The sequence below is a fragment of the Neovison vison genome, chromosome 1, assembly GCF_020171115.1.
Source record: "Neovison vison isolate M4711 chromosome 1, ASM_NN_V1, whole genome shotgun sequence".
Classification (NCBI taxonomy): domain Eukaryota; kingdom Metazoa; phylum Chordata; class Mammalia; order Carnivora; family Mustelidae; genus Neogale; species Neogale vison.
The window spans coordinates 105,901,011-105,927,457 of record NC_058091.1 but is presented as its reverse complement, the minus strand read 5'-3'; the positions used below and the strand labels follow the sequence as shown (position 1 = coordinate 105,927,457).

General features: G+C 34.8%; 1 protein-coding gene across 4 annotated transcripts in view; it reads right to left on the bottom strand.

Annotated features, from left to right (window-relative positions):
• PHF3 (PHD finger protein 3) overlaps nucleotides 1-26,447 on the bottom strand; it is an 86,451-nt gene that overhangs the window by 7,362 nt on the left and 52,642 nt on the right. For all 4 annotated transcript variants that reach the window (XM_044253713.1, XM_044253722.1, XM_044253739.1 and 1 more), the window contains 9 exons: nucleotides 21,733-22,042; nucleotides 12,120-12,303; nucleotides 9,197-9,344; nucleotides 8,959-9,115; nucleotides 7,321-7,437; nucleotides 5,299-5,430; nucleotides 4,376-4,511; nucleotides 1,752-1,947; nucleotides 1,083-1,230 (listed from right to left, as the gene is read on the bottom strand). In XM_044253713.1, the coding sequence (XP_044109648.1) occupies nucleotides 1,083-1,230; nucleotides 1,752-1,947; nucleotides 4,376-4,511; nucleotides 5,299-5,430; nucleotides 7,321-7,437; nucleotides 8,959-9,115; nucleotides 9,197-9,344; nucleotides 12,120-12,303; nucleotides 21,733-22,042 (1,528 nt within the window). The remainder of the gene's footprint in view (nucleotides 1-1,082; nucleotides 1,231-1,751; nucleotides 1,948-4,375; nucleotides 4,512-5,298; nucleotides 5,431-7,320; nucleotides 7,438-8,958; nucleotides 9,116-9,196; nucleotides 9,345-12,119; nucleotides 12,304-21,732; nucleotides 22,043-26,447) is intronic.

Here is a 26,447-nt window from a genome sequence, read left to right as displayed (position 1 = left end):
CTGGGTGGCTCAGTGGGTTGAGCCGCCGCCTTCGGCGCGGGTCATGATCTCAGGGTCCTGGGATCGAGTCCCGCATCGGGCTCTCTGCTCAGCGGGGAGCCTGCTTCCTCCTCTCTCTCTGCCTGCCTCTCTGCCTACTTGTGACCTCTCTCTGTCAAATAAATAAAATCTTAAAAAAAAAACAGGTATATAATACAATTTAGGCTTTTGGAAAAAAGAATTTTTTGTGTTTAAATTTTTGCTTTCATGGTCAGCAGACTGAGAATGAATGGGAAAAGTTAATGTTAGATACGAACGTAAAGAAAATATAACCTCAGCAAAAATATAGTACACATGACTTATTTTCCTTCTGCATAAACACAGAAAAACACTTTCTTCAAAATAGTTTAAAAATGTCGTATTTTTCTAATTTATCATAATATAATAGTCCAACTGCTTATTTTCCATAAATATTATGTAACAGTTCCTTCCTATTCCTTCAGGTATAAACCCAGGGTACCTGCAGGATCAAAAGTCATTGGTCTCATGAGACTGTCAACTTGCTATAATGTTTCAACTATAACCTGTATATCATTCACAGAAAGAGACAGTAAGAACTGTAGTCATGCAGTTGGGGAAACATAAGCAACAGGAGAATAAGAACTATCCACAAGGAAAAATCTTCCTGACAGGCTAACACTCAAGACCATATTAAGTAGTCAATATTTTATCACATCTATATTTAAAGAAATACTCAAGTAATCCAAGTAGACGTCTAGCTCATTAGTTTTTAATTCTTTTACAAAGGAAAGCACATTTTAGAGTACAGGGCATGTGGGTTTAAAACTTTCAGAACATAGTTATCTACAGTTCATAAACTCTATCTATGAACTCACAGTTCCATTAATTGAACGGTTTAAGAATCACTGTCAAAAAAAAAAAAAAAAAAGAATCACTGTCATCTATTAACAATATTTTTCTTATGAATGAAAATAAATTTATCATTTAGTATCTTTATTATTTGTAGTAATATTTTCTCTCCTACTGCTTTTAGAAACACATACACCAGTCCGAGCAGAAAAGGGCAGAAAAGTTCACAGTACCTCTGTCAAATACTCGGGGGAACCAGACACTGGGTAGGCTTTGGTAACAAATTTTGCCACAGAAGGCATGTTGATAAAACCTTTCCAGATGAAGTTCAATCGAGCCAGGAAGGTAGACTCAACTTCAACAGTTCCAGGCATCTCTGGACTAAAACATGACATTAAAAAATTTCAGCCTTAAAGATCTGCTCATGAATAAATCCATTTTCTACTAAGTCATCAATTATTTCTATTTTAGCATGTCAAGAAAGCCAAAATATGTAAGACTATTTGATTAAAGAGTTTAGATTTTCACTTTTTATAAAAAATTACATTCATATTTACCTTACATGGTTGCATTTTCAAAATCATCCTTCACGGGTTGGCTTAGATGAAGGTACAGAGAAGTACAAGTAACTTTTCTTAAATTGCTATCTCCTGCCTCTTGGGACCAACATTAATTAAACAGAATTTAATGTCAAGTCCCCACATACAGACTCAAATCTCTAAACTAATTTTAGGTCTTATTCTTTTATCTCAATTAGTTTACTGTTTAAGAAGGTGTAGTTACTATCTCAAAAGAAAGATTCCTAAGAAATAAGTTACCTTTTTATTTTTGAAGATCTCCAAGTATAATCTGGCAAAGATCTATAATGATGATTATAGAAATTGTGGCTAAGAGAAAATTACCGTGGAGCAGGAGAGAATGTTGACTTGGGAGACTCTTGTTTCTCTTCTTCAAAGAATTCAGAAGCCAAAATATTCGAGGTTGAAGACAATGCATCTGCTATACTTTCTGCTTCATTATCTGAATGTTTACGAGATACTCCAACAACAACTTTAACTTTTTTTGGAGAAAGATCATCTACAGGTGGTGCCATTCGACCTAACACAAGACGAAACGAAAATAAACCAAATTTGTAAATTGAAATTTCTATATCATCATCCATTTTGCTTCTAACATTACTGTTTTTCTGACTGAATTGTTGCATAACCTTAGATTTCCTGGGGTAATTTTTAACTATCATCTTTCAAACTGCATTGTAGTACACCTCTCTAATTGATGTGAAAATTAAGAAAAGATGATGTTAAGTAACTTAAATAAGCTGAAATGGAAACTTTATAACTAAAACCTAAAGTCAGTTTCTTGATTCCCTAGTAATTTTTAACTAAACTATACCAAATTCCAGGTCTTGAGAAGAACTGAATAAAACCACTCTGTATCCTACTTTGTGTTACATATAGCAGCAGCTCATGACATACATGCATACTGCAGTGCTTACTAAACATGTTACTAAATGTGGAAAATATGAGTAAAGTTTAAAAATGACATTGGTTTTAGGCTATAGCATTAAGAAGGAAAAAAAATCACTCAAACTTTCTCAAAATAGGTTAGGTCTAGTAGTGTTTAACAAGTATTTTTGTGTGCTACCATTAAATTTACCGAAATATTACCACAGAAATGATTAAAATTAATAGAAATAACTAAGAATATTTTTAAAGACATAACTAAATGGGTGTACTTAAAAATACTACTACACCATGGATGATTTTCTTTACGAATAACGAAGTCTAAAAATATTCTGCCCTTTAAGTCTTTACCACTGTACAGATTATAAAATATGTTAACACAATTTTGAAAAAGTAGGATTACTTTTATTATAGGGAAATTGCTTAATTTGTGATACATTTCATCTAGCCTCTACTCCAATGATGGAGGACAGCAAAGAGATTAAGCTAAGAATTTTTCATGCTACCGAATAAGGTGTGTATCATTCCTTAGCATACAACAGTAAAAAAAAATAAATAAAAATTGAGAGCCACATCTCCAGAGTTTACAAAACTCTTGATACTCTAATTTTTAATAAACTGAATATAATTTAAATTCTTTATTACATCCCCATTTTTTATGCCCTAAATGTAGTCAACCTCCAAAACCTACTGATAATACCTAATGTGAGTATCTCAAAAGCCTCCACTTACTTCTATCTCCAATGACCACTCTAATCAAAACTATCTTCATCTCCCATTTGGACTAGCACAAAGGGTTCCTATGGAGTTTCTCTCCTTCCTCTCCTGGGTTCTCCCACTGTAATTCTTCTCAAAGTCAGAGATATCTTCATAAAATACCAATCTGATCACCTCATTCCCTTGCTGAAAAACCCCTTAGTCACTGTCCACTGCTCTTAGATAAAAGACCAAAATCTTCAATGCAGCTACAAAAGATTTTCAGCATTTCTGATCATGATCTGGTAAAGTTGTATTTTATCTCATGATCCATTACTTAAATACACACACTCACGTGTATCTCTGTGGGTTTGTGTGTGCATGTGTATGTATACATGTGTATATGTATTTTTATGATAAAAGTAAATGGAACTAAAGTCTCATAAAATGGTAATCATCTTTATAAGTGCAGTTCACTGTGGTACTTTCTATTTTGTTTTTGTTTTTGAAATGCTAGTGAACTACTTACTAAATTGATTTCACTACTACGAAGAAGTCACAACTGAAGTCTGAAAGGCAAAAAGGTATAACAAGATGTGATCTCCAAATCTCTCTTCAAACAACTCATATTCCTCTCTTCTCTTCTCGAATTCACTTCAAAGCTCATGCCATTCCTAGTATTCAGAATGATGTTCCCCTGTCTTTTCAACCTTCATGACTCAGCTTAAATGTCGATTCCTCAGCCCAGTCTCCCCAATGCCCCAGTCTAGACTGGATCTTGTTAGCTAAATACATTTGTAAATACTTCTGTAACCCAAATCATCACCTGCCTGTCTTTCTCACTAGGCTACAGTTTCTCTTAAAGCCTGGATAAGATCTGACTTTTTCATCACTATATTCCCTGCACCATAAAGTGCTCAGCAAGAACTCAATAAATATTTATTGAATGAATGACCAAATAGAAGAATACTAGAGAAAAGGTATTTTGGGATTTGTTCCATTTTTTATAGATGATAATAAGACATGAATGCTATTTTATTCCTTCACTTAATAAATGACAGTACCACCATGAATGCCCAACATTTCTGATGCCTACTCTAATGCTTAAATTTTAGTCTTTTGCCCTAAGGTTGTTAAGATCAGATCTTACATAGTACAATTAATTCTAGATCATAAAGTATACCACAGTATCAAACTATACCTCAACTCTGAAGACCAGTCACTCAAAAACCGTGCTACTCCTCAATGAGAGTGAGCAGATACTTCATCCCCAATTAACAGAAAACAAAAGCCTATTTAAATTACAAATACAAGTATCTCTCTTCCAAAACGAAAGCAACATTTCAGAATGAAAAATTTCCAATTACCTATGCAAATTTTACAGTTTAGATCAAAAAGATGTTGTCTGTGCTGACTAGTGGTATCTTTGGACATAGAATCAATCTCTTCTTTTTGTTTTTCAGCTCCTTCCGCCTTTTCCAAGGACTTGTTAGCTGTAGGTTCCTTAAAAAAAAAAAAAAAGGTAAAAAGTTTCAGCAAATTTGGCCCCAATTATTAAATTCAACTTCTATTTCATACTGATTTTTTTCTAAAATGAAAACTGTTCCATTCATACGTTTTCCAATACATTTTTTAAAAGATTTTATTTATTTATTTATTTAAAGCAAGCAAGCAAACAGGGGGAAAGTGAGGGAGAGAGAATCTCAAGCAGACTCTACACTGAGCACAGAGCTTGACGCAACACTCAATTTCACAACCCTGAGACCACCTGAGCAAATCAGAGTTAGCTGCTTAACCAATGCAACACCCATGTGCACCCCCCATCACTGTTATCTTTAAAAAATAAATGCGAGGTATTAATTATTACTTAAAGTAGAGCAAAACCTCAGACATTCCTCATTCTTTAAGGCCTCTAACAAGATTCTGTATTATTTCTTCACTGATATTTGAAAATCAGAAAAGCTGTACCAAGCTCTCACACCAGTCTACCTAAGAAGCACTTACTTAGGCCTACTAAAGAATTCACCAAGCCACAGAGACCCCAGGAATCTACAATTTAACAAATGTTTAACAGGTGCTTGTGATGCACGTAGTCTGCACACTACATCCAGATAAAGAGTATTGTTAAACACTCTCAAAAAACCATGGGACCAATAAAATGAACTTTGAAACATATACATTTTTTTTAAAAAATTCTTCTTTCACCTTTAAGAACATTTTCGACAAATCAACCTTTCCTTAATCTTCATGTTTTGAGCACTGCAGAACATGGCATTTTTATTATTTTTACCTGAATCTCCATGGCTGCTTCCTGTTCTTTCATTGGGGCATCACTCTCAATTTCAATTTCACCTTTATGAGTTATTTTTGTGATCGGTCGTCTTTCCACTTCTCTCTGCTCTTTCTCAATCATTTCTATGGTCTAAATGAAATATTTTAAAGAAACACTTCACAACTAAAATATACATATTTCCAAATGTACAGCTTTAAACAATAAGAGCTTATCTAAAAGTGAAAACACCACAGATGATTTTTAATTTTTTTTAAAAGATTTTATTTATTTATTTGACAGATCACAAGTAGGCAGAGAGGCAAGCAGGGAGAGAGAGGAGGAAGCAGGCTCCCTGCTGAGCAGAGAGCCTGATGCGGTACTCAATCCCAGGACCCTGAGATCATGACCCGAGCTGAAGGAAGAGGCTTTAACCCACTGAGCCACCCAGGCGCCCCAATTTTTAATTTTTAGATTTTTGGTCTCTCAAACAAAAAACACATACTGAGTACTTACAAATGCCAGAGACTATTTTAAGTGCTGGGGTTATAAGTCCTGAGAAGTTCTATGTAAATTAATGAGGCAGGCAACTGAAGTGCAATGTAATTTGCAAAGGGTTGAAACATGGTATTTATGGCTTTCTGATTTGGTTTTTTACCAGCTGCCACCAGGGAAATGAGAATTATCTTCTTTAGATTCCTAACTTGATGTTCTTAACATCCCCCTCAAATAATGGAAGTTTATTCAAACACCAGAAATTATCAGGTAGACCCTATCAATTGTCTCTTAAGCATTACTTTGTGACAATGATAATTTAGTTGAACAAATTTGACAAAAAAAAAAAAATATTAAGCAAGTGTAGCAAGAACTAGTGAAAAGTAGTGAGGAGTGCAATGGGTTAAGAAATGTAAGGATGGGTCTAGTCATTAAGCTTGCCTTTGTGAAGTGCAAATCATCCTTTAAAAAAGGAAATCAGATTAAGGCCTAAAGAAAGAACAAGCTGGTTTCCAAAGCAGATGGTACTTGCAGCCACAGTTCCAAAGCAGAAGAGAGGCATATTTGGGATACGGAGGGAAAAAAGATGAGGTGATACTATTTTCACCATAAAAGGAAAAATTACACAGGGTGAAAGCAGAAGAAATATCTGAATATCAAATCAAGGCCTTGTACTTCAAATTAGTTTTGGCAAAAGACTTACATGAAGCTTAATGTCTGAGATGCAAGTATTATGGAAAAAAGAATCAGGTAAATAATGCAGAGTTCATATGAACTATTAGTGACCAGTATCTCCTAGACAAAAAGCTAATATTCTAAGGCTGCTATAATCAAAATAGTGGATAACGTGGTCATCTCACTGTCACAATAACCCTAAGCCACATAGTCACTTAATTTTTAAGGTATTTCAAAGTTCAGAACCCCCAAATTAAAACTCGTGGCATTGGTTACTTTCAGAATTTTTTAGTGGTAAAAATGGACTATGGTACACATACTATTTAAGTTACATAACACCTCAGTTTAGCAGGGATTGAGCTATTTAAGCCCACAACATTTCTGTAGATATGAACATTCATACATGCCAATTTGGATCAGGTTTTATCAATAAACAAGGGAAAGAAAACCTTGTTTTTCTGAGCTTTTGGCATCTGAAACTTTTGAATAATAAGGGATTACACACCTATAAAATTTTCATTCTGACTTAATCTAGTGCTACAAATTACCAATATTCATAACACCTTCAAATGCTATTTTTGAAAAGTACAGATATGATTAAGATGTGCCTATTTTCCCATCTTTCTGATGTACAAGACAAAACAAAATACAAGTTTATTATGTAATCTGATAACTGGAAAAAAATGAGAAAAAAGCAGCAGAGATAAAGAAAAACAAGATTTAAGAACTCAGTTAATAGGGATATGTAATTTATGGAACAAGAAGTTTGTATTACTGCGCATTCTGTGTCTAATTACCTCTGTGTTTATTTCCCCTATGGCTGAAAAATATAGGTTCTGATATAGTCAAACCCATAGTCATAGATAATCTTACATGTCTGTTTTCTCTCCGTCTCCATGCAGCTAACTCTTTAGAAGCCAACTCTTCCGGACTCATTCTTATAAGATGATCAGGGGTTACTTCTCCTTTCAGTACTTTTTTAAATAAAATCTGGATATATTTAAAGATGAGAATTAAGAGGGAGAAAAAGATTTTTAAAATAAAGAAGACATATTGTATAAAAACTTGTAATAAATAAAGATGTAATTTCAAAACCTGATTTACAAATGTTTAATGATTTATACATTATCTACCACAGAGAAATTTAATGACAGCCTTGTATTCTAGGAACCTATCATCTAAGGCAGCAAAATTTATCTTTCATATGAAAATCAACACATAGTGGAGAAGTGTGTATAGTAGAACCATTACATCTATCCAAAAATTCTATTGAGACGGTTACCCACTCCCCGCTTCCCCCAAAATCGACATTTCAGAATATTCCCAGTAATCTCAAGGAAACACACTATCACAATAGCCAACCTATAGTATAGCAATGTACTGCATAAAAAAACTTTACTGAATGTGTTATGGTTCATATTTTTAAGATTTCATATCTTAAATCTTTTCATATCTTTGATTTCTAACCGGCTTAGAGGGGACTTCAGAGCAAAGAACCCACTGCACGAAAGAAACCTAAAGGAAATAAACGTTTACTTACTGAAAAAAAAGCTTCCAGACTATATATTCAAGAAGTATCTGACCCCCTGGACAATAATGACAGACTGCATAACCTAGATTTTTCTTAAGTAGCTGTTAGTATACCTCAAATCACGTTCTATCTATTGCAAATATCGTTACACAAATTGACAAACTGTTATCAATTATATGAAAATCTTATAAAACTTAAGCAAATATACAAGTAGTTTGTATTTACACATACACAGCTTTTAAATATCCTCTAAGACCCAAACAAGAAATGCAGGAAACGATTAACAGTTCAAGTAATGTTCGCTTCCCTGCTAAAGGGTATTTAGAATTAAAATCATATTTAAATTAACAAAATATTTTAAAATAGTATTCTTTTTTACCTAAATGTAACTTATTTTCTTAAGGAGTGTTACTCCATTTTTGGATTTAAATCAGAAGTACCAATACAGTGCTTATTATGAATTTTGGTTTAACAGCAATTTTAAAGAATACATATGAATGAATTTTTTTTAAAAGATTTTATTTATTTATTTGACAGAGATCACAAGTAGGCAGAGAAGCAGGCAGAGAGAGAGAGGAAAGCAGGATCCCCGCTAAGCGGACAGCCTGACATGGGTCTCAATCCCAGGACGCTGGGATCATGAACTAAGCGGAAGGCAGAGGCTTTAACCCGTTGAGCCACCCAGGCACCCCCATATGAATGAATTTTTAATAAACTGGATTAAATAAGGGACAAAAAGAAAAGTCCCATAAATCAGGTTAAGATAGACTTAGTATTTTACATTTTAATACGCTCATTATATAACACTAGCCACCACTATGCAGAATTCATAATCTCAGTTCTGTAGAGAAAGACTATTAAAATGACCATCTCAACTGAAGAAATAAATTACAGATCTATTGTATTATAATCTTAAATTCCAATGTATACAGGAAAGCTGGAAGCATAAATATCTATAGACATGAACAAAATATACTTACATTGTTTTTAGGATCTTTCAGATTGAACATCAAACTTCTGTATTTATTCTTATATTTAGCATCTGTGTCCCGAAAAAAAGAGAAAAGCTCTTTTTCAATTTTTGTGGCAACTTTTGCTGCTTTTTCCTCTGGCACCTTCAAATTTGAGTCTGTAAGTCTTAAAATTAGAATAATTCAATTATTCTTCAAATACATGAAGCATATATTATTCAATCTTCTATATAATAATGTGTGTTACCTTTTCATAAGAATGTCTTTGAGAGAATGTCTGACACTTTGTCTGATCTGATCTGCAGAAGGCTTGGAAGTAGAAGTAGCAGGAGGATGCATATTAGGCATTCCCTTTTCAATTTTCTTCTTTTTTATCTCTTGCTTCTCATGAGCCCCTAATTTAAACAATCATCAAAACTCATTGTTTTTAAAGACATCTTCCTTTTTAATGCATAATATAAGTTTACACACAAAACTGATTAAAAATCACTATTTAGAAATAAGATCAGAACCCATATTCCATACTTAAGTATTTGACTTTTTAAATTCTAATCTGTGTATGGTGACAGATGTTAACTAGACTTACTGTGATCATTTTCCAATATATACAAACATCCAATCGTTGTCATACACCTGAAACTAACAATGTTATATACCAATTATACCTCAATTTAAAAAAGAGAAATTCTAATTTAAATGAATTTTAATGACAAATTAAGTGACTAAAAAATGGCCTAAAGCTATGAAACGCATATGCACTTTTCCCATTTTATTTTTTTCCCATTTTTAAAAAGTTTTATTTATTGTAGTAATCTCTACACCCCACATGGGGCTCCGACTCACAATCCCGATATCAAGAATCACGTGTTCTTCTGACTGGGCCAGCCAGACACTACTCCCCTAACTCACCCCCCACTGACCCATCAATTCTTAAATCTATCATTTTTATAATTCATGTCCTCATTTTCCCACATAAGCAACTCTGATCAGACAGTACAACATTATTACCATACCCTTGCATACTAAACACTTTTATCCTCTCTCCTTTAAAACACCTGCATTTGCAAAACCACAAATCCAATAAAAGCCAACTTTATCCTTCACCCAAATAGCCTACAAACAGCTGAAGGCAACTGGAGAAAAATAAACACTGATGCTAACAGATCTCACTTTAAATTTATAATCACAAATCTGAGGTAGATAACAATCTGCTGTCCTAATCTTATTAAGTTTTCTTAGTAAATTTGCTCTCCCAGTCTCAAAACATCTATTTTACAATTTTTTCCTTTCTTGTCAAACCAACAATATCTCCTTCCCCAACTTCAACCTCATTTGATTTTTTCACTTCATTATTTCACTAAGAAAACAAGAAAATGACAGCTATCACATCTTCCCATCACCAAATCTAGCCTACCTGCATCTATCTGCCCTCCTACCATATACAATCATCTTCCCTACTATTAAAATGGGTAAGCTGTCCTTGTTTATGAGTAACCCTTCTTTTCCCATTACATTCAGAATAAAATATAAACTCTATCAGGCCCTCAAAGTTCCTACATAATTTTCTCTGAACTCATCTTGACCCTTATTCTATCTCATCCCCTCTTGTTTTTTCATGGATTTTGAAGCCCTCAACTACATCACCAAATTCTCTCTACTGGATCATTCCCATAGTCTTCCAAACATGCTATATCTCCCTTAAAAAATTCTGTACCTCACATATCCCTTTAACTACCACACCACTTCTGTTCCCTTTAAAAGCAAAATTCTTTAAAACAGTAATCTCTGATTCCTCACTTTCCATTCCTCCATAAACCACTAGAACTGGCTTTCATCCCTAGTGCTCCACCAAAACCATTCTAGTCAAGGTCACCAATGATTTCCATTTCACTAAATCACATATGATCTGTGCTCCTTATTAGATGTCCAGACAACACTGAACACAACTGACCATTCCCTCCTTCTTGAAACTTCATCATGGTCCCTTAGTTCTCTTACCTCACAGACCAGCTTTTAGTCTCTTTTGTGGAACCTCTTGTCTTCTCAACTTCCAAATGCTGACATGACCCCCAAGTACTGTGCTTCTGCCTCTTCATTATCAAACTCTTTAATAGATGTTTCTAAGTATGTGATTTTAAATAACTATGCACTGATAAATCTCTTGTTTGTATACAACCCCTTGAAGTCTTCTCTAAGCTCTAGACTTATGTCAAACATCCTTACCTGGGTATCTTAAAGGCAACTCAAAGTTAAAACACCCACACATAATTTTTCAATTTTCCTCCCCTAATCTGTTTTTCTCAATAAATGGCACCAACATTTAGTTAATCCTCTGCTAAGACTCTACCTACCTACCCACCTACAACTAATCCAATTGCCAATTCTACTATAAAATTTATCAGAATCTGACCATTTTTCATTCCTCCACTGTATCTCTGTTCTAAGCTAGCATCCTTTTTTCCCTAGGATACTGTTATAGACTCCTAACTACCCTCATTTTTTCCTATTCTCCTACAATCCAACTTTCACAGAAAAACAGGAGTAAACCCATCGTGCCCTTGGTACAAAATCCTCTGAAGTTTTCCCATTACATTCAGAATAAAATATAAACTCTATCAGGCCCTCAAAGTTCCTACATAATTTTCTCTGAACTCATCTTGACCCTTATTCTATCCCATGTATTACCCTAACCATTCCACTGTGGCTCTCGTGCTCCTCAAATACCAAGCTTGTTTCTACCTTGAAACCTTTAGACTATACGCTACCCAGTCCTCCAAAAAAAAGTTCCTATCACTTTAAATTATACCTCACAAGTTACCTCCTCCATGCTATCTAAAACAAACTCTCACCACTCTCCTCAAATGTGACTCTTAACTCCACTTACTTTTCTTCACAGTGCTTAAACGCTGTAAAAAATGGCACACCATTTTATTTGTCTACTTAATGTCTGTCTCCTACTAGTGTTTGAGTGCCATGAAGCTGGGATCTTATTAAGTTCATTAGCCCCTCCCAGAATTTAGAGCAATAGTTATTAATTTCAAGAAAGATCACCTGAACTATTTTTATTGCCATCAAGTTATTAAAATGGTTAAATTTCCCTAAAATATACTAATTGATAGTGTATGAAATATAACTTTATTAGTACATAGGATTTTTATGAATCTTACTACCTGGTTTGGAACCTTTTTCTCCTGTGCAAATAACAGTTGTAGTCTCTTTTGGTATTTTTTCACTTTTTTCTTCTGAGGATCTCCGAGGTAAAACTGGTTGTCCCATCTTTCGAAGAGGAGCTAGCTGCCATTTTTTTATTTCACTATCTCTACAGTCTGATGAGCTTTTGCCTTCACCAGATTCCTTGGAAAAAATATTATTTAATTCATTAGAATAAAAACTACTAAAGCAAGGCTCAAGAGTATGTGGATGAAAAAGATTAAACCTAATTAGTATTATACTCTAGTAAGATAGCAAACATTATATTCTTTAGCCCAATAAATATTTGCTTTTTTAAAAAGATGTACAAAAATAACTCTCAATTAATAACAAAAAGGAGATTCATGCTCTCATTCAAAATCCATTTGTTAAGCACCTATTTTGCAGAACACATAACAGCCTAAAAAGGAGAACTAAAAAACCTGAATACCATTTTCCCATTAATGATATTAGAAAAAAAATTAGATAAAAGATAGTAAGAGTTGTTTTAGCTGGCTACAGACATGGAAAAAAGAGGGAGAGATTATGGAGAAATAGGTATCTATGTTTTTCACTATTTTCTAAAACAAATGAAATCATACCCACCTCTAAGTTTATCAATTAAATTCTCACTGTATCAACTGGCAGTTTTAACTTCTATATAGTAGAACAATCCATCAGGATACCTGCTACTCTCATCCTAATTATAACCAACGAAAAACTAGTGAACTAGAATTCTAAGACCCTTTAAAATAATTAATCACTTCATGGTAATGTTTGAAAGACAGGGAGAAGTTTATCCATAGGTGGTGGAGAAGTAGGAGACCTTAGTTTCATCTGGTCCCAGGAATTCAGCTAGACAACTATCAAGTCATTCCAAACACTTGCAAACTCAATTTGAGGTCTAAGAAAAGAATTAGATGCAACTCTACAAATAGAAAAGCAACCACTTTCTGCAAGGTAGATATGGAGAAGTGAATCTGAGGTGATACATGGGAAGATGAACCACAGCAGGAGGGAGCCTCCGCCATCCAGCACCAGAAGTGATATAGCAGTGGAGCACAAAATCAGAACTTTCAGCAGGCTGCTCCAGTGAGGGACATTCCTGCCTGAAATGCACCTGGTGGCTAAGTAGGTTGGAATCCTAGGTGGGATACTATGGTTCCAGGATCCCTGGGGTCACAGCAAGACTGGGGGTGCCTGAGTGTGGCAGAGTTCCCCAGCATCAGTGTGGGGAAGCTGGCTGCACTCAGCGAGCCCAAGAGTGGGCTCTCAGCACAGGGTTGCCATATACCCTGAACTGTGGTCCATCAGAGTGACTGCTTCTGAGCATGGGCCCAGCAAGCAGCAGAACCACCCCAAGACCTCCTCCTTCCCTCCCCCTGGAAGCTGGGGATGGGGGGCGCAAGTGCACATCACAGGAGTCTGCAGGTTTTGAAGAATCAAAACGGGGTCACATGCCATGAGACAGAATCAGTGGTCACAGTCTGGGTGATTGCAGGGTACAGCCAGAGACCAGGGAGACAGGAGTGATTGACTGCTTTTCTCTGAGGGTGCACTAAGGAGTGCCCCCCAACCTCTAAGCTCCCCCAACCCCAACCCCAAGCTCTAAGCTCTAGGGCTGGAAACTGGGAAGCCGCCATCTTCATTCTCATCCTCTAAAGCAGGGCAGAAAACCGTAAGGAAACATAAAAGTCACAGAGAGTAATCCAGAGCCACTTACTTAGCCTGGCCCCTGACAAGGGTGGTACAATTCTGCACAGAGCATAGATACCTGAGAATCAGCCCAACAGGCCCTTCCCCCAGAAGATGATCAAGAACATCCAGCTAATACCAAATTTACTGACCACAGAGAAATACAAAACTTGAGTACTAGGTAAAATAATATATAGAATTCATGGTTTTCCCCCCACAATTCTTTAGTCTTTTAATTATAATGTTTTTCTCTTTCTTCTCTCAATTATTTTATCAACTTTTAAAAACCTTTTTTAATTTTCATTTTTACACTTACATTGCATCCTTTCATTGTATTTATTTTTGTATATATGGAAGTTTTTCTTTCTTTATAATTTCAGGATGCAGTTTCTTCTAACAAACACGAGAATACACCCAGAATCTATTGTACGGCTCTGTTCTCTTCACCTGTCTGATCATTTTCTCTCCTTTTTTTCTTCTTTTTGTTAAACTCTTTTTAAATTTTCATCTTCAGTAACGTTGTAGCCTTTCATTGTATTTAATTTTATTTTTCTATAGATAAATACATTTTTCTTTCCTTACAACTCTGGGATGTAGTTTCTTCTAACAAAGAGACAAAAATACACTCAGGATATAGTGTACTGCTCTGTTCTGTTCACCTGTTTGTTTATATTCCTTCTTTTTTCTCTTTTGCCTTTTTTATAGTTACATTCTATTCTTTCAATGCATTTAATTTCATTTTTGTAAATATGTAAAGTTTTTCTTTCTTTAAAATTTTGGGGCCTAGTGTTTTAACAGACCAAAATACACACAGGACCAGTCTATTGCTGTTTTCTGTTCACCTCTATTATCCCTTTTTTCCCCCCCCTCATTTCCAGTCTCTTGTGACCCCACTTCTCTGGGGTCATTGTTGCCATTTTAGTATTTTGTTCTCTCATTCATCTATTCTCTGGACAGATGACAAGACAGAAAAGCCTTAAAAAAGACAACAAGAGGCAGTACCAACTGCCAGGGATCCAAGCAGTTTGGATATAAGATGTCAAAACTAGAGTTCAGAATAACGATTATAAAGATACGAGCTGAGCTTGAAAAAAGCATAGAAGACACTAGAGAATACCTTTCTGGAGAAATAAAAGAAATAAAATCGAATCATGTAGAAGCCAAAAAGGCTATTAATGAGATGCAATAAAAAATGGAGATTCTAACTGCTAGGATAAATGAGGCAGAAGAGAGAATTAGTGATACAGAAGACAAAAGGATAGAGAATAAAGAAGCTGAGAAAGAGATACACTACTGGATCAAGAGAGCAGAATTTGAGATATCAATGATACCATAAAACAAAACAGTATTAGAATAACTGAGATCCTAGAAGAGGAAAAAAAGAGAGATAGAAGGTATACTGGAGCAAAATACAGTGGAGAACTTCCCTAATCTGGGAACGGAAGAAGGCATTCAAGTCCAGAGAAAGGCACAGAGAAACGCCCCTCCCCCAAATCAACAAAAATTGGTCAACACCTAAACATATAATAGTGACACTTGCAAGTTGAAACAAAAGATCCATAACCTACAAGGGTAGAAACATTAGGCTGGCAGCACACCTATCCAGAGACCTAGAAGCCCAGGAAGCACTGGCATGATATATTCAGAATGCTAAATGAGAAAAATATGCAGCCAAGAATACTTTAATTTATCCAAAGGATATCATTCAAAATAGGGCAGATAAAATACTTCCCGAACAAAGAAAAACTAAAAGAATTTGTGACTGTAAGAAACATTAAAGGGGATCCTTTAAGTAAAGGCAGAGCCCAAAAGTAACAGACCAGAAAGGAACAGAGAGAATATACTCTGTACAGGTAATACAACAGCACTAAATTAATATCTTTCGATAGTTAAACTCTGAATGTAAATGAGCTAAAATGTCCCAACCGAAAAACAAAGAGTGTCAGCTTGGATAAAAAGGCAAGACCCAGGGGCACCTGGGTGGCTGAGTTGGTTAAGCACCTACTTTCAGTTCAGGTCATGACCCTGTGGTCCTAGATTGAGCCCCATATCGAGCTCTGCTTAGTAGGGAGCCTGCCTCTCTCTCCCTCTGCATGCTTCTCTGCCTACTTGTCTCTCTCTCTCTGTCAAATAAATAAATAAAATCTTAAAAAAAAAAAAAAAAGCAAGATCCACCAATATGCTGCCTCCAAGAGGCGCATTTTAGACCCAAAGACACCTCCAAATTGAAAGTGAGGGGTTAGAAAACCATTTATGACGCTAATGGACATTAAAAGAAAGCTAGGGTAGTAATCCTTGTATCAAATTAGATTTTAAACCAAAGATTGTAAGAAAAAATGAGGAAGGACAATATATCATAATTAAAGGGTCTATCCACCAAGATCTAACAACTGTAAATATTTATGCCCCTAACATGGGAGCAGTAAATTATATGAACCAATTAATAACAAAATTAAATTAGTATTTTACCTCTAGGAATGCAAACACATTGATAATACAATAGCACGGACTTTAACACCCTACTACTCACTGCAATGGACATGTCATCTAAGCAGAAGATCAACAAGGAACAAGGGCTTTGAATGACATACTGGACCAGATGGGATTTTACAGATATATTCAGAGCATTCCATCCTAAAGCAACAGAATACACATTCCTTCCAGTGCACATGGAACATTCTCTAGAACAAATTACATACTGGTTCACAAATCAGGTCTCAAGTGAAACCAAAAGACTGGGATCACTCCCTGCATATTTTCAGCACAATGCTTTGAAACTGAAACTCAAAAGAGGAAATTTGAAAAGAACTCAAATATATAGAGGTTAAAGAGCATACTATTAAAGAATGAATGCATCAACCAGGAAATTGAAGAAGAATTTTAAAAATCAATGAGAACAAATAAAAAATGAACACACAACTGTTCAAAACCTCTAGGATACAGCAAAGGTGGTCCTAAGAGGCAGGTATATAGCAATACAAGCCTTTCTCAAGAAACAAGAAAGGTCTCCAATATACAACCTAACTTTACACCTAAAGGAGTTGGGAGAAAGAACAGCAAATAAAGCTTAATCCAGCAAGAACAGAAATAAAAGAGATCAGAGCAGAAATCAATGAAATACTAACCAAAAGAACAGCAGAACAGAGCAAGGAAACTAGGAGCTGGTTCTTTGAAAGAATTAATAAAATCGATAAAACCCTGGCCAGACTTGTCAAAAAGAAGAGAAAGGACCCAAATAAAATCACAATCTCCCCTTCAGTACAACTGTAAGAACACAGTATAAACAACTATATGACACCAAATTAGGCAATCTGGAAGAAATGTATGCATTCCTAGAGATGTTTAAACCACCAAAACTGAACCAGGAAGATATAGAAAACCTGAACAGACCCATAACCAGCAAGGAAATTGAAGCAATAATCAAAAATCTCCAAACAAGAGCCCAGGCCCTGATGGCTTCCCAGGGGAATTCTATCAAACATTTAAAGAAGTAGTAATACCTACCCTTCTGAAGTTGTTTCAAAAAACAGAAATGGAACAAAAACTTCCAAACTCATCTCGGAGGCCAGCATTACCTTGATCCTCAAACCAGACAAAGACCCCACCAAAAAGGAGAATTATAGACCAACATTCCTGATGAACATGGATGCAAAAATTCTCACCAAAATACTAGCCAATAGGATCCAACAACACATTAAAAGGATTATTCACCATGAATAATGGGATTTATTCCTGGGCTTCGAGGATGGCTCAACAACCACAAATCAATCAACATGATACACGACATTCATAAAATAAAGGAAAAGAACGATATGATCCTCTCATGCAGAAAAAGTACAGCATCCCTTCTTGATCAATACTCTCCATAGTGTAGGGATAGAGGGAACATACCTCAATATCATAAAAGCCACATATGGAAAGCCCACAGTGAACAACATTCTCAATGGGAAAAACTGAAAGCTTTTCCCCTAAAGTCAGGAACATGACAAGGATGCCCACTATGACCACTATTCTTCAACACAGTACTAGAAGTCCTAGCCTCAGCAATCAGACAATAAAAGGAAATAAAAGGCATCAGAATCAGCCAAGAGTATGTCAAACTCTCACTCTTTGCAGATGACATGATACTCTGTGGAAAACCCAAAGGACTGTAGCCCAAAATTGCTAGAACTCATAAAGGAATTCAAGTGGCAGGATCAATACACATAAAATCAATGTACAGAAATCAGCTGTATTTCTATACACTAGCAATGAGACAGAAGAAAGAGACACTAAGGAGTTGATCCCATTTACAACTGCCCAAATACCGTAAGATACCTAAGAATAAACCTAACCAAAGAGGCAAAGTATCTGTACTCAAAAAACTACAGAACACTCATGAAGAAATTGAAGAAGACACAAAGAAATAGAGAAACATTTCATACATAAAATGTCTATGCTACCTAGAACAATCTATACATTCAATGCAGTCCCCATCAACATACCATCAACTTTTTTCACAGAGCTGGAACAAATAATCCTAAGATTTGTATGGAACCAGATTAGACCTGAAAGAGCCAAAGGAATACTTAAAAAGAAAACCAAAGCTGGTAGCATCACAATCCCAGACTTCAAGCTGTTTTACTAAGCTGTAATCTTCAGGACAGCATTATACTGGCACAAAAACAGACACAGAGATCAATGGAACAGAATAGAGAACCCAGAAATGGACCCTCAACCCTTTGGCCAACTAATCTTTAATAAAGCAGGAAAGAAGATCCAATGGAAAAAAGATAGTCTCTTCAACAAACAGTTTTGGGAAAACTGGACAGCCACATACAGAAGAATGAAACTGGACCATTTCCTTACACCATAAACCACAACAGACTCAAAATGGATCAAAGACCTAAATGTGAGACAGGACTGTATCAAAATCCTAGAGGAGAACATAGGCACCAAACTCTGTGACCCACGCCACAGCAACTTCTTGCTAGACATTTCTTCAAGGGCAAGGGAAACAAAGGCAAAAATGAACTATTGGGACTTCATCAAGATAAAAAGCTTTTGCACAGCAAAGAAACAGTCGACAAAACTGAAAGACAACTGAGAGACCGGCAGAAGATATTTGTAAATGACATATCAAATAAAGGGCTAGTATCCAAAATCTATAAAGAACTTACCAAACTCAACACCCAAAGAATAAGCCAATCAAGAAATGGGCAGAAGACATGAACAGACATTTCTCCAAAGAAGACATATAAATGGCCAGACATGAAAAAAATGTCCACCTACTCATCATCAGGGAAACACAAATCAAAACCACAATGAATATCACCTTACATCAATCGGAATGGCTACAATCAACAAGTCAGGAAACGAAAGATGTTGGCAAGGAATCAAGAGAAAGGGAAACCCTCTTAGGATGTTGGTGGGAATGCAAACTAGTGCAGCCACTCTGGAAAACAGTATGGAAATTCCTCAGAAACTTGAAAATAGAGCTACCCTATAACCCAGCAATTGCAGTACTAGGGATTTACCCCAAAGACACAAATGTAGTGATCAAAGGTGCACCTGCACCCCAATGTTTATAGCAGCAACGTCCACAATAGCCAAATTATGGGAAGAGCCCAGATGTCCATCGACAGATGAATGGATGAAGAAGATATGGACATATATACAATGGCATACTACTCAGCCACAAAAAAAAAAAAACCCTGAAATCTTGCCATTTGAACCATGTGTTGGAACTAGAGGGTATTACGCTAAGTGACATAAGTCAATCAAAAAAAGGCAATTATCATATGATCTCACTCATATGTGGAATTTAAGAAAAACAGAGGATCACTGGGGAAGAGAGAGAAAAAATAAAGCAAGACGAAACCAAAGAGGGAGACAAACCATAAGAGACTCTTAATCATAGGGAAAAAACTGAAGGCTGCTTGGGGGAAAGGGGTGGAGGGATGGGGTAAGTGGGTGATGGACATTAGGCATGTGATGTAATGAGTACTGGGTATTATATAAGACTGATGAATCGTTGACTCCTACCTCTGAAACAAATATTACATATTAATTGAATTTAAATAGAAAAATGAAAATTAAAAAAAAGGAAGAATGACAGGGAAAAGAACACTATAATATTTAATCATAGGTTTTGATAGGCTTTAAGAAGACAGAGTTTTTGGAAAAAACTGATTTTCTCTAGACTACAAATCCTCTAATTTTTTATTTACTTATTTTCTATCTCTCCAACTAGATTTACTTGAGAACAGAAACCTATTTCAATCAGTGCTAGATACCCAAGTCTGGTACCATGTTTGGCAGACAACAGAAACTTAAGAAATGGTTCAACATAAAATCTAGGAATAAGAAGTGATATTTAAAAAGCAGATTCTAGGGGCGCCTGGGTGGCTCAGTCAGTTAAGTGTCTGCCTTTCGCTCAGGTCATGATCCTGGAATCCAGCCCCGTATCCAGTTCCCTGCTTGGCGGGAAGCCCCCTTCTCTTCCTCCTACTCCCCCTGCTTCTCTGTCAAATAAATAAATAAAACCTTTAAAAAAATAAAAAATAAAACAAAAAACAGATTCCATAAACTAGTATCAGCAGAGTCCAAATAAGATTCAGCAGTTCACCATCAAAAAGAAAAGGAAGCAGTAATCACTTGGGTTTTTTAAGTACATTTACTTACAAAATCAGACTTACTTCAATTTCTTTTCTGATACAGAGAATGTATAGTGGTTTCTTAAAACACTTAATGTTTCACATGTCTCCTATCTTTTTAGACAAGATGAAGACAACTTAGCTAAATGACAAAACAATGAGCTATATTTCTGAATGGCCAACATATTACATCCAAAACTGATGATTAACAAAGTTTTCCTAAGATGTGCTTTAAGCTCTTCTCAGTGCAGCTCTCAGCTCTATACCAATTACTTTGGTGCTAATCAAATCAACAGAAAAAAGGAAAAGCAAATGTCAGAAGGGCATAATCTGATTCTCAAAATGTATGGGCAGCCAGAAAATGCTGAATGCTACTGTAACTTAATCCAGATTTGTAATATAAGGAGTGTGCCGAAGAACGGAGTTTATAAATAATGACGATTTCGGAGAAAAGATGCTTATGTTCCTCAATCTCAATGGTTGGATTAAAAGATTTCCATGGTTCTTCTAACACTCCAACTCATGTTCATTGTCTTTTGCATTATTACACTTGACTATCCCCATATATTTGTTGCCATTGTTATCCCTTTCCTACCAATTATAAGAACAACAAAATAGAAAAATCATAGGTAAAAAAAACATAGATAATGAAAATTATCAAAACTTAAATCAGATAAAACACTGAATACATCTCTCCTGTAACTGACTAAATATCTTGAAATTTCTATTTAGAAAATACATTTAGAAATTAGTTAAAAATGTAAGGTAAGGGAAAACCGACTTTTTTAAGAGAGAAAGTATGAAGTGAATGTTCCAAGCAAACACTGGACAAAAATCAAAAGAATTAAGTCTACTTTTCTTTAAAGATACAACTCTTCTACCTGAAAATAATGTCAAATGTGGTTCATGAATTAGCAGACAGTTATGGACTGAAGTTTTACCACCTTATCAGCAAGCACAATGAATAGCTCAGTACTACTTTAATACCACAAGATCACACATACATCCTATCAAAGAAAATCCAACTACCAACTACAGACTAGAAACTGTATAAAATTCTGTAAGAAATAAGATACATATATTTTGGAAGATTTCACTACCTGATTTCACCAAGACTGCCAAAATATTTTAATAAAAATCCATTCATTTTTACAGAAAAATACATTTGGAAATGTACACTTTGAACAATGAAACCCAAAGAGAAATTTCATATTGTCAGACCATACAAAGTTCTTAAATAAAAAGAATGCATTAATAAGCTTACCCGTTTTAAAATTTTGACCTTGTGCTTCACTGTATCCTCTATATATTTGGTTTTATCATTTGTTGGTGTGTGCTTTGATAACCCAAGCTTTTCATATTCCATTGTTCTATCTTCACTGTGGACTTCAACTTTAGCCTGGTTTTCCAAAATATCTGAATCTATTATTTCAGTCTTTTTATCTTCTTCAGCACAACATTTCACACACACGTATTCTTTGTCTTCTTCTCCCATTTGTTGTGCTTGACAAAGACTTAAACCAACACAATCACCATGAAACCAGTCATCACATCTCCCACAGCCAACCATAAACCTGGGAAGAAGGGAAAAAACTTTAATACACTTAAAAAAATGTTAAAAGTGAACCTAAATTAACTTTTTAATCATTTTCTGATATTTGTTTTCTGTCTTTACCCATCCTATTGGTTTAACATGGAGCAAGTCTTCAAAGAATATTCTATGAAGACAGAAATTTTAAGTCAAATATATCCCCTCTAGTATGAATGAGAAAATACAAAAAACCATAACGGTAAAATAAAGAGCACCTGATCTTTGTCAGCATACTGCATAGAATAACAAAGTATAAAATTTCTCCACTGAGAAGGTGGGTTAAGAGCTGTGATAATCTGATCAGAGACAATCCGTCAGTTACAGTAACACTTACCCCACACCCCCAAACTCCTACCTAAAAGAGAATCACACATTTGATGAATAATTTTGAATAACAAAAGATCAGAGCAACAGTGCAACTCAAAAACAAAATGGAGACTTGGATTATTTATTAACCATTTTAACTATGTCACTATTCTTTGAGTTCAAAATATTCTGGCTCATGGTGTCACAGTGATTATGCTGAAGAATCTTTTTATGTGCTTTTGAGAGCAGACTTCCGTACTGACCATGGTTTAGATAATAAAATTGTATCTCTGAATAAAGATTATACATGAAGATCCTAATAATTCAGGCTGAATTTTTTTAAATTTCCGATCTCTTCATAAAAGTTTTCCTTTACTAAATTTTATCTAAAAAACTTCACTAACAATGAAAAAAAAATCAATGGATACAAGATTTAGGAGTCTAAAAACCTTCTTTTTCTAACTTTAAAGTATCTGGAATTACTTTTGAATAAAATGGTAAATCAGATGTACAAACAGCAATTTGAGGGACGTTATTTTAATTTTAACCCATTGTTAGGTAGAGAGCTCACTTAATCATGTCTTTTTTCTTTCTTCTTCAGGTAATTCATAATTATGCTTGGAAGGTTAAAATAAGAGATTTACGTATATTCTTCAATGAATTAAAGACTTACTGCTGATTTTGTTAAGAGTGGTACCAACAATGCCAAAACTCATTTTAAGGTAATACAATGAGTGGTATGGCCAACTCTTTTGTACCAGAGGTTTTGAGGCTGAAGTTATAAAAATCACACTCAATCCTTACAAATCTCGAAAAAAAAGTCACAGCACTCATTCCTCAACAGCAGCAAATTTTTTTCTTCCTCTTGTGTCTTTTTATTGTATATCAAACTACTGCTGTCCATTGAGGAAGGTTGACTTCACGTTTATAATTTACCATTCTTCACCCTAATTAGTAATGCCTATGCTAGTTTTATCAAGTAAGTCTTCATTTCTCCAAACTGATGGGGGAAAAAACAGAAACAAGACAACCTGTCTTATGTAAAAACAAAGCAAAACACAATGTTTTGGATTCATAATCCAGCAAGAAAACTTTCAAACAATGTGGTATTTGTTTGCAAGTTAGAATGGTCTATCTAGGCTTGGGGAGATTTAGATGGGTCCATGTTTCAATGATACAGATCTTCCAACCAACAAAATAATTTTGAAAAACCTAAGTGCACAGTTTCTCTATTTCAGGTTGCAAAGTTGTAAGAACTATTTCTTGAAAGAAAGCGGGTAATATGAATGTCTTTGAAATACTGAAGGAAAGCTGGCAGTCATTTCCCTTTACTTCTACCATCAGGGCTATGACTTCTTCAAATCAAAGTCTAGACCAGTTTCAGCAAGACACTACTTAAAAACCTACACACTATGACCATGGCTATGCTGTTACTCCACATTCAACCCTAAGCATCAAATTATAAAGCATATATTTAAATATTTCAAATTCTTATTTAACCAGGGAAGAGTTGTTTTATGATGACAAACCTAAATATTTCATCATGCTTCATTTTAAGCTTACTTTGGAAATGTCTCCTGAAACTTGACATTCTGAAAAGCAAATGTCTAATGCCATCTACAGAGATATTTTAATAGTTTAGGATTTTATATAAAAGATATTGCAGTTAAATAAAATCATTGACAAAAATAATTTTCACATGTCCTAGGGAAAAAACAGAACTAATTCACTTGAAAATCAAACTGATTTTGCAAAAATGTAAATATAAATCATTTTTAGGTCTGAAAGTTAGAAGTACTACAAATTTTATGAACCATATGGGGGGGAAGGCCTATCACGAAAAGAGAGTATTATTTTCTTCCCTTTTTGTATGATTCCTCATGGTTTAAAAATGTTGGGGGGGGAATAGCTGTATGAATCATACAGCTAACAGAATTATTCCCCCTTTTCTGCTGTGGCCATGAATTTCTGATTACTAATAGGCAAAATTACTTACAGAAAAGACTATAACCTGGATGTTAAATATTTCACTAAAAAAAAGGAGTTTACCACTGGACCAGTTAAGTAAACCAGACAGTCATGAATCAGTTAAATAGAAGAGTTTGAAATATTTGTTGTATTCTTTTACTGTTAAATATTCATGCACAAAATTTAAAAGAAACTAAATTAGAGTTGTAAGACAAAAAATAAAATTCTAATCTTTTTGGTAGAAGCCTTTTAAAATATACTCTTAGAAAACTTTCAAGTTTCTTCAAAGTAAATCACAAAGGCAAGCAACATTTGAGAACGCCTTTTCTTAGTATATTTATGTTATAATTACTAACAGTGGACCTGTTACAAGATGGGTGTTCAATTCTTGTTAAGTGTGTGACCACTTACACCATATCACTGTGAATGTTTATCACTCTTCTAAAATGATCTTTTCCACATAAACATTAAATCACTGTTTTTATCACTAACAATCTAATCTGCAGACAAAATACGTATCTGTCAAACTCTTAAAATCTTGAGGAAAATTGAAGAAAATTTCTTCTCAGAAAAATATTTCTTATTTGAGTATAAAGCTATGAATCCGTCCTGCTATGGAGATTTTGTTTTCAAATTTCATCCAATATACTATCATCTACAGCTGGGGCCAGAAACTGCAGTACAAACTAAAAATATAAACACCTTCTGGAGAGGTAGGGAAATACTAGAAAACTGCAAGATAGGCAATATGAAAAGACTCACACTTTTTCCTTCCAAAATGCTAACTGGCATCTGTAAATATGACTCCAAAAATCATTTTTTAAAAATGAGTATTAAGTAGTCCACTTTTTAAAATAATGTATATATTTTTATTACAAGGCTGAATGAAGAAATTAATGGAAGCACAAACAAAAGCTATTGTTAGAGTCCATACCTACTGTCCTTAGGATATGTATAGAAGTTACTTATGGTCAAATATTACATTTGACGATGCCATGAACAAATCTGTATATGAATAAATCTGTATTTAAAAATGTAATTTCCAGCTGGAAGCACAGACAGGAAACTAACTTCAGTTGTAATATACGTAAAATGCTGAAGTTATAAAATTAGTCCTTACACAAGCAAAGCTGTCACAAGTGTTAGAAAATGTGATACTAACAAATAGCTTTCCATATGGCTAGTGCATGACATGAATGAAAATTATTTCTAGATATACCCTTCCTAATAAATTCATAAACTTACACATGGATTAAAATAGGAAAATTACATGCAGTATAACAGGTACTGAGTAAGTTTTCTGAGTAAGCTCAATGTATACAAGCACAATACATCAAAAAAGTAGTGAAGGCTAGTTAATATGTAAAGAAAAAAAACAATCAATTACTTGGGCTTCTTTATTTACAAAACGAAGTAATGTGAAATGTTACTTCCCAAATTGATTATTTCCAATATCATTATGTATTACTCATGTTAATTACATTGGGTAAACTCAAAATACCTACATATCTAATAGTCTAAGTCGTTTTCCACAACGAGGCAAAGAACTCTAGGTTTTATAAAGCAGATACAAAAGGTGGCATTAGGGGGCGGGGGGAACCACAATGGGACTTAAAATTTATTTTAGGAAAGTAACTGATGTTGGTAAAGTGAGCCATGGTCAAAAAGCCTGGGCAAACTCCTACAGACTGGGCCATAAGAAGAGCAGCTTATCTGCAACAAAACTACATGGTAACATACCTAACATGACTTCCAATTCTAGGCTTAAGTTTCATTTCAGAAATTCATTCAAGTTAAGCTTCCTATTCCATTACTCTGACCTATGTCAGTGTAATGATTTTTAAGAAGATTCTGGCAGAAAAAAAGTGTTGGCTTAAAAGAACACTCAGAAGCACCACCCAGCCCTTAATTTTGAAAATTTAGCAGGCCCACTTTATCTGTTTAAGTTGTTTAAAGACAACAACAAAACCTTAAAAGAGCACATATGTGAGGACATTTGTAGCACTATATTTAAATAAATACATTTAAAACTGGAATATGTTGTTATAAAGAGTAACAACTGACTAAAAATAGGACATGGACTGAATCAAAAGAAGACATAAAATTTTGTTATG